The 8,601-nt window shown below is 56.0% G+C and overlaps 1 protein-coding gene across 1 annotated transcript; it reads right to left on the bottom strand.

The window, feature by feature from the left end:
- Positions 1-18: 18 nt before the first annotated feature.
- LTK (leukocyte receptor tyrosine kinase) lies at positions 19-7,750 on the bottom strand. Its single transcript, XM_045060654.1, is given in 25 exon segments — positions 19-524; positions 526-627; positions 719-809; positions 888-1,019; positions 1,126-1,154; positions 1,156-1,203; positions 1,597-1,686; positions 1,782-1,940; positions 2,097-2,150; positions 2,270-2,326; positions 2,328-2,361; positions 2,863-2,954; positions 2,956-3,056; positions 3,508-3,600; positions 4,045-4,140; positions 4,143-4,196; positions 4,739-4,829; positions 5,993-6,086; positions 6,088-6,152; positions 6,358-6,380; positions 6,383-6,495; positions 6,609-6,798; positions 7,503-7,559; positions 7,562-7,644; positions 7,734-7,750. Coding segments are annotated over 25 exon segments (2,034 nt in total). The 3' UTR covers positions 19-455.
- Between the last annotated feature and the right edge of the window lie 851 nt (positions 7,751-8,601).

Genomic DNA, 8,601 nt, shown 5'->3' with positions numbered 1-8,601 from the left:
AGGCAGATCACTGGAGGGTATGAGAAGAGCTCTTTATTAGAGGCATTTGTAGGGTTGAGGGCTGCCCAGATGAAAGACACTTATGGGTGGGGGAGGGAAGGGTAATCCAGAGAAGGCTTCCTGAGGGAGGCGATTTCAACCTCTGGTCCCAAAGATCAAAGGCTGGGAGTGTCCAAGCTCTTCTCCAGGAAGCCTGGGCTGGTTTCCAGGATGGGGAGTCCACTGGTGCCTGGCCAGCTCTGAGATAGGCCCAGACACGCAGTACAGACTGCAGGGGACAGAGGCTACTGGAATAACAAGCTACCTAGAAGCCTGAGGAAGAGTGCAGGGAGGAACCATTGCACTGCCTGAGTCCTCACCTTCAGGGCCCCTTGGGGCCCAAGAGTCATAGGGGGGATTCCAAAGTTTCTGAGGTTGGAGGTCCCTGGATTTGGGGTCTTGGGACTAGAGGGCAGTCAGGGGCCAAGGAGGCTCCCTATCCAGCTCTTTAAGCTCTTCAGATTCAGTTCCTGGGCCCGTGGGGAATCTTAGGCCCTCCAAAGACCTGCTCCCCAGCCCAGAAGCCTTTTCCTCATCCAGAGTGGGCAGTAGCTCCATTGGCAGGAATAAATTCAGCACATCCGGGTCCTGTAATAGAAGGGCAGGGGAGCAGCTTTGTTTTATGGCTTCCTTCCTGACCCTCGAGATCAAGATGGTCAAGGCAGGTGAGGGGGCACACCTGAATGCAGTACTGAAGATGCTCCAAGATGCTGGCAAAACAGGGGCACAGCTGAGGTTGGTGCTGCCAACACCGTGTCATGGTACAGTACCTGGGAGAAAGATAGGATTTTGTGCCCACCCATGGCTATGAAGGACCTCCGTCCCTGGACAACACTCCATACTCACACAGGCCTGGGCAGCCCCTGGGAGGGCCCATCTGTCCCCCTCCAGTGACAAAGTACAGTATGTCCTGGTTGGTGCACCCAGGGTAGGGCATGTAGCCTAATAAGAAGATTTCCCAGAACAGGACCCCGAAAGACCTGCATCATGACTGGGGGAAGCTCAATGAAGCCCATCAGACACAGCCTTCCCTTTCCCTCATGTAAGGTGGCCCAAGGCCAGGGAAGGGGGCAGGCATGTTATCACCAGGAGTCTGTCTTGGATATGAAAATGAATGCCCTCCAGAAAGGCCTCTTCAGGCATCTACTTGACTGGCAGCAGAGCCTACCCCCCCACCCCCACCCCTAATAACTGGTTCTACAGGAGGGAGGAGGGGAGTGAGACGCTGCTCAAATGCCACCAGAGTGCTGGTAAATCTCTTGGAGCAGCAGCAGCCTTCCCCGCGTCCCCAGACCCCACACCTGTAATATCATATTTTGCCATCCTGAAGTCCCCAGTACCAACCACTGGGCTGAGTCCAGTGCAGCCCAGCAGGCAGTTCCTGGCAGCAATGTCCCTGCAGGCAAAAAAAAAAAAAAAAAAAAAAAAAAATCACTGCCAGAACTCAGAAGCTCTGACCCTGAACTATTTCTATAAAAGTTATGTGGAAAAGCTATTCCTTGGGGATTAGAGATTGGGCTGCTCCCCCACCCGCTCTGAGCCAGGATCACTCCCAACCTGTGGATTTTCCTTCAGGTAGTGGCAGCCCTGGGTTATGTCCTGAGCCAGCTGGAGCCGGTCCCACATGGCCAGAGGTGATGGCTGGCCCTGGGTAGGGCAGAGGGTGTGTTAGTCCATGCTTGTTTTGGGACACATGGACAGGGTCTTTAGATGGGCCAAGAGGGCTGGGAGAAGGGTCTTACCAAGTGTGGCCGGTTGTTCCTCAGGAAACTGTTCATGTCCCCTCCAGACCTCAACTCCAGCAGAATTAGGCGAGGGGCAGTCCAGAGTCTGAGCCCCACGCAGCGCACAATGTTCTGATGGCTGAATGTGCTGTGTGGGAGGTGCACATACCCCAGTCACTGACAGGGAAGGAAACCAGGCTCTAGGCTCCACAAAAGTGGAGACAGGCTCTGTATCCCTAGAACTGCTACCTCTCAGCTCCAGGGTGAAGAGAAGCTGTCTCAGCAGGCAGTTCAGTGCCCACCTTCCACCCCTGCCCCTGGGCCCAGGTGCACCTGATGCGGTGAGAAATCCAGCTCATCCTGACTAGAGCAGAGTTCTGGCAGGGTCTGGGGAGGAAAAGGGCTCCTGAGACATTTCAGGAGGCCACTTGATCCTAGCTTTAGCAACTGTTCCTCCCCCCATGGAGCCCTGCTCTACCCTGAGCCAGGAGTTCCACCCCTCTCACCTTGACAGCCACCTGCAGGGGGTTGGGGTCCCCAGGAAGGCCAATTACCAGTCCTTCAATAGACTTCTCCCAAGGCGCCATGGCCCAGTGCTCTGCAGGAAGACAGGTTGGAAGGGAGAGGGTGGCTGGGCCTGGGGAAGGGTCCTGGAGGGTCTAGTGCCTCCTTTACCTCCCTTGCCACTCCCTATACACCCAGGTGGCCCTATCTGAGGACTCTGAGGCTTTTCTGCATCATGGCATCTCCCCAAGTACAAGCCCTGCAGAGGCAATGCTGACTGGCACAGAGTTAGGGGAGAAGAGAGAGCAGGTATGGGCTTAGGGTGAGGGTGGGAGTCTGTGATGAGGTTTTCCTTATGTCCTTGCAGATACTTGCTCCAAAGAAATCATGGGGTCCCTACCATCCCAGGACTGGGGATGACAACTGACCTATACAGGTCACTGTGCCTTTTAGAAATTCTCTGGCCTCTGTCTCCTCCACAGAGGGGTTGAGGCCAGATTCTCTCTGGGAACCATAATTCACCACAGCAGGGAACGGGGTGGAGGAGGGAGGGATTCAGGGTGCATAGGTTCTCAGAAGGAGGGGGAGAACTCACCTGAGCAGAGTGACATTGGCTGGGGAAACCTCTGTAAGTCCTGGGGGCAGAGGCCAGGGCTGGGCGGGGCCAAACCCCACCTGGCAGTAGTAGAGGTTGAGGTGTTCTGGCGGTGGAGGTTTGAAGGTAGCTCAGCTTGAGCTCAGGGTCGTGCAGCCTCATCTACCACAGGCCCTGCCACTTCTTATGGTTCACTGAAGAAGATGGCAAGAAGATACCCACACTGTTTGCTACCCTTCTGCCCAGCACATCTCTCCAGATGTCCATTAAGGCAAATGTTTTCCCTGGGCCTCCACAGCTACTTCTACTCTTAGAACCCTAGAGGAGTCCACCACTGCTCTGCTGGAAGCAGGGTTTTTGTTTTGTTTTGAGAGAGTGGGCACATGAGTGCTAGTGGGGGAGGGGCAGAAAGAGAGGGAGCATAGAGGATCTGAAGCGGGGTTCCACGCTGACAGCAGAGAGCCCAACGCAGGGCTTGAACTCATAAACAGTGAGATCATGACCTGAGCCAAAGTCGAACATTTAACAAACTGAGCCACCCAGGTGCCCCAGAAGCAAGGGCTTTGAAATCAGCCTCGTCTGTCCCTGGGACCCCGCGCAGCTCAGTGACAAGGTGGGTAGCCATACCTGTTGGATGTTGCTAACCCAGAATAAGAACCCCACACACCATAAGGAGGCTCAATGTAGAGGTCACAACAGTCACCAACAGAACCAGAGGGCCTGGTGAGGTGGGCAGGTCTAGGGAGAAAGAGAGATGCCTTCAGTGGGAAGCTTTTCTCTGTCCCCCTACCCAAATTTTACCCAGACCTCAAGACTCAGCCAAACTGTTAACTTCTCCATGATGCTTTCCCTATTTATCCTAGACAAAAGCAACTTTTCCTTTCTGAGAACTCCTAAAACATTTTAAACCTCCCATGGCAATCATCACTTTAATAGATATCTAAATCTAGATCTAGATAGAGAAATAGGTAGGTACATAGGTGGATAGGTAGATATCACCCCTCCCAAACTAGACCACTAGACTACATGCTCCTTGAGGGCAGAACATGCACTGATGCATATCCAGCCTCCTGCCCAGCACCTAGAATGGTGCCTGGCACATTACCAGTCATCTTTCCCAGCAGCCTACTGCTCCTCCCAGCCCGTGGCCCCAGGAGTCCAGACCTTGGACCAAGGCAGGACTTACCTGTACCATGCATGTAATGTTACCTGCAGCTAGCTCCATGCCCCCTGGGCACATGCATTTGGCTAACCAGAGCTCTGCCTGCCACTGGCAATGCAATGACTACAGTTGAGGAGCAGTCAGATCTCTACCTCTCCGTGGCTCTCCATGACTATGAGTAAAACAACTGATACTGCAGGGTGAAGGTGGGGGACAGACATACTTTTTCCAGCTATGTGGTTAACTCTAGCCCTGGACTTCGAACAATGAGCAACACCAGAGGCATTGAAGGGGTAGGGGAAGGGCTTGCAGGACTCTGTCAAGTCCATATACTCCCTCTTCTGGGATCCTGGAGCTTGGAGGATTGAGTTTAAGAATTCATAGCAGGAGGGGCACACCAGGCTCTGTGGTGACAATATGGAGCCTGCTTGGGATTCTCTCTCTCTGCTCTTTCCCGGCTCACACTCTCTCTCAAAATAAATAAATAAACATTAAAAAAAAAAAAAGAATTCATAGTAGGAGATATTTGACAAGCACCCCAGAAGGCCTCATACTGGCATCACAATTGACCACCCAGTTCTTGACAACTCCCGTGCTGTCCAAGAAACAGGTGGTTCAGAGCAGAGTTGGTGGCTCAGATGGGAGTGGGCTCAGAGATTGAGGAAGAAGGCTAGACCCAGCTGAAAGCTGGGGGGTGGAGGTAGGGGCCAATACCTGCCAGAGGCTGCAGAAAGCCTTCGCTGCAGGGCCGTATGAAGGATACCCCATCTTCTTCATCAACCCAGAGGATGTCAGTCTCTGAGGCCTGGAAACTGAAAGTGTTAGAGTGTTTGGCTACAAAATGAGGGAGGGAGGGGGGCAGGGGCATACAGATGGGAAACTGGCTTGGGAACAGTAGGGAAGCTGTAGTCTCCCTAGCGAGAATCCCCTGTGGCCCTGTCTACACTAGCATTACAATACCGGTGCTGCCGGCTCAGAAGTGGGAGCCAGGAGCCGAGGAGGTGGGATGGGCATAATCAGCTGGAACCTGAAGGCCTTGCTCAGGGACAACCTGAGCTGGGGCAACCTCCTGGTCCCCCTAAAACCCTCTGATTTCATGTCCTCAGATATAAAATGGAAGAGGCCCAAACCACATGTTCCATTTTTGTGATAATAGAGATGTGTATAAAGTACTCATGAACAGTATGGCTCAGACAGACCCCAAAGCTCTGTCTCTTTACACCAGTGATTTCCAAACTCTGGAGTGTATTAAAATCACCCAGAGGATTGATTAAAACACAGATGGCTAGGAGTCTTCCCTAGAGTATCTGATTCAGTAGGTTGGAGAGGGGCTGAGAATTCGCATTTGTAACTTCCTAGGTGGTGCTAATGCTACTAGTTCGGGAACCACACTTTGAGAACTGCTGATTTAAATTATCCCTGACTTCCTGCCTCTCTGCTCGGCTTGCTAACTCAGCCAGCTCTAAGCTCTTGCGGCTGCTGTAGAACAAGGAGACCTGTTGTGATGAAAAAAGTCCTGGATTTAAATGAAAATCTAGGGAGTCCTGTCTGCTTGTATGAGTTCTGTCTGCTTGCAACTTATTTGATCTCTTTTTTCTAAGAGCTATTACTTTTATTGCTCTGGCCCAGGACGGGGCTCAAGCCCTTTCCCACCTGTCCTTTAGAAGGCTTACTGTAAGGTTCTCACTTCACTTAACCCTGGGAGCTGCCCAGCTGCCCTCCCCAAGAGTGCACCTACCCGGGTAGCCGCCGCCGCCGCCTCCACCCCGCAGTACAGGCCCCGCCGCCGCCCCCAAGCCTCCGGCCAAGTGTAGTCCAGGCCTCTGCGCAGCCCTGGCCGCCCCCCGCCCCCCGCCCCCTCCAGCAGTGGACGGCCGGCCTGCGGAGAGGGGGCCCGGCCCGCGACGTCCAGCCGCCCCCTCCACCTGCGGGGCGACAGCAAGATGACTGGCAGCGAAGATGGGGGGCACGCCCGCCTCTCCCCACGGCCCCGCTTCCCCCGCTGCTTCCGGGCGTCGCTGAGCGGCTCTCCAGTTTCTCAGGGGCAGCCTCGGTCCTGGCGCCTCAGGTAGGCCCGCCCGCCTCCTCCGGCCGTCACCAGCAGTGGCTCCAGCTCGCCGACGCGCAGCTATGGGGCCGGCGGCGCGTTGAGGGGCGCGCCCTCCAGCCGTCGAGGGAGGACCCGTGCACCAGGCACCCGAGTAAGGGCTCAGGGACTGGGGACCCCAAGTCCGAGACGCAGAGTGTGTGTGCGCGCGTTCGAAGGAGGAGATTTGGGACCCCAACGCGGAGCGCTGAGGGCGGGTGCTGAGCGCGCCGAGGCAAACACGTACCCGAAAGATGTAGGTGGCGCCCCGCCGCCTCCCGCCCGGCGTCGCGACCCCGGGACCCCTTCGGCCCCCTCCGTCGCCGCGTGCTCCTCAGCGGTCCGAGTCTCTCCGAGACAGACGCGCTGGCTCTGCCGGCTCCCCCTGGGGACATGGGGCGCCGGATGCAGCGGGGCCCCATGCTCCTTTCGCGGTGCGGCTGTCTCAACACCGCGGAGTGCCCGGCCCTAGCCCTACTCCTGCGGAGCTTGAGCCGCCCTTTCCCACGGGCCCCGCTTACTCGGGGACAGGCATCCTCTCCCCGCTGCCCCACTAGGATGTAAAGCGGCTCCCTGCGACCAAGGGAGAAGAGGGCGGAGACGAAGACGCCCTGCTCCCGCCACGGGTGGTTCTTGGCGCCTTTGCTCCCTGCGGCTCCGTAAGCTGAGGTCCTGCGGAGAGCAGGCGCTCAGTCCCCAGCCCCTGCATCTTCGGTCGTCGGGCTACCCGCCTGGGGCAGAGGTCGGAAACAGAAGCGGCTCCAGAATTTATCTCAGGGACTTAGGCTGTAGTCGATTTTGAAGGGTTGGGGAGACCCAGGGTTACACACCAGAAAATTAGATTTTACACTTACTTCAGCAGGCGTAATGGAGATGAGGGGAGGCTCAAGGCACCCGTTGGCGCCGCGGGTAGTTAGGGGCAATCCATTTGGTGGGAACAGGCTCCTAGATACTGGCTCACTCCGTGGCGACTATTGCCACTCTCCCCCGGTTCTGCTGGAAGAAGGGACAAAGTCTCCAGGGCGCACATGGTTGTAGAATACTCTAAGACAACGTGGTGTGCATGAGGCCGTTGGTCCCCTGACTTTAGAACCTGACTGGAAGGTCACCACCCACCTCTCCCTGCTCTGCACTTACAGGTCTGTCAGTGCCCTGTCCCACCACAAATGTACACCTTTCAGAGTCTTTCGGACCCCCACTGTCGCCACCAGGCTACTGCCTGTGTACCACTTGTCACAGTTTGTGTGGGTCCTCCACAGCCGCTGTCCCGCAGAAGAATAACCAAGGCCCTTCAGTGCCTGGAAGCAGGGAAGGAGGAAAAGGTCATATAAGCACCTGCCCTAGACTGGTAAGGTGAGCAGAGGAGAAGGGAGGAAGGAGCTTGGAGCTTACCTGGGGGAATTAGGGGAGAAGCTGGCTCCAAGCCACTAGGTGGGGTGGTGATATTCCATCTTGGGGGCTTGGAGCTGGCAGCCACAGGGGCAAGGATAGTGGAAAAGGTGCCTGGGACCATGACTGGAGCAGAGACTGGCTCCTGAAAGGTGACAGTGAGATAGCGGGGTTGGGAGAGGGGGCAGGATGTTAAATGGGAGACAGAAGATAAAGAGAGACAAATGCAGACACTTGCCTTTCGCAGCCATGCTCCTATCGCCACTGGAAGCAGGCCCCCACCAACTGCAGTTGCTGAAGCCCCATGGGGTGCTGGCTGATACCTCTGCAAGTTTCTCCCCTGGGGAGTCCTTGTGAATGACTTGGGGGCTGCCCTGAGATTGTTCCTGCAGGCCCCCCACCCTTTCCTTGACTTAGCTAGGTAGTCTCACCCCCAGGCGGTGCTGAGACCCCAGGGCCTGTCCCTCCTTCCCAAGCTGAGAGATGGGGAACCTTGGATTGAGGTATGCACCTTGCTTCTGGGCCCACTCCTGGAGCACTGACCCAGAAGTGTTGGCCTTGAGGGTTCCAGGCCTCTGTGGGAGCCACAGGACCTGTCTGCCTTCACTGCTTTTGCCAAGCCTAGGAAGATGCCTCTAGCCAGGTGGTTCCTTGACAGACAGAAGGTACTTACACATGGCTCCCCAATCCATAGCAGCAGCCAGCTCAAGCAGCCCATGGCTTGTTCAGCCTGCTGCACTGAGGGTTGTAGGCTCAGACCTTGCCACTTTGCTTGTCTTGCCCTTATAGGAGCCTCCAGCTACTTGCTAGACACTGATGGTCCTAAAGCCTGCCTGGCCACTCCCACCTAAGACCCTGGCCACTCCCATGATGAAGGAGGGGAAGGTGGGGCAGGTGGGCAGAGAGGTCCCCACGCTTTCAGGAAGAGGCTTGGGAGCAAACATCCAAGGGCTCCGTGTCTGGATTCACTGGGTTGGCTGCTGGCTGTCTCAGAGAATGAGGTGAGTGCAAGGTAGGGGAGAAAGTGCCCCCCACCCTTTTGAGGCTGGAGCCTGAAAAAAATGGCAAGCCACACCCTAGATACCTTGCCCAAGCTTCTAGG

The sequence above is a fragment of the Felis catus genome, chromosome B3 (assembly GCF_018350175.1).
Source record: "Felis catus isolate Fca126 chromosome B3, F.catus_Fca126_mat1.0, whole genome shotgun sequence".
NCBI classification, from domain to species: Eukaryota; Metazoa; Chordata; class Mammalia; order Carnivora; family Felidae; genus Felis; species Felis catus.
This window is presented reverse-complemented; position numbering and strand designations above follow the sequence as displayed.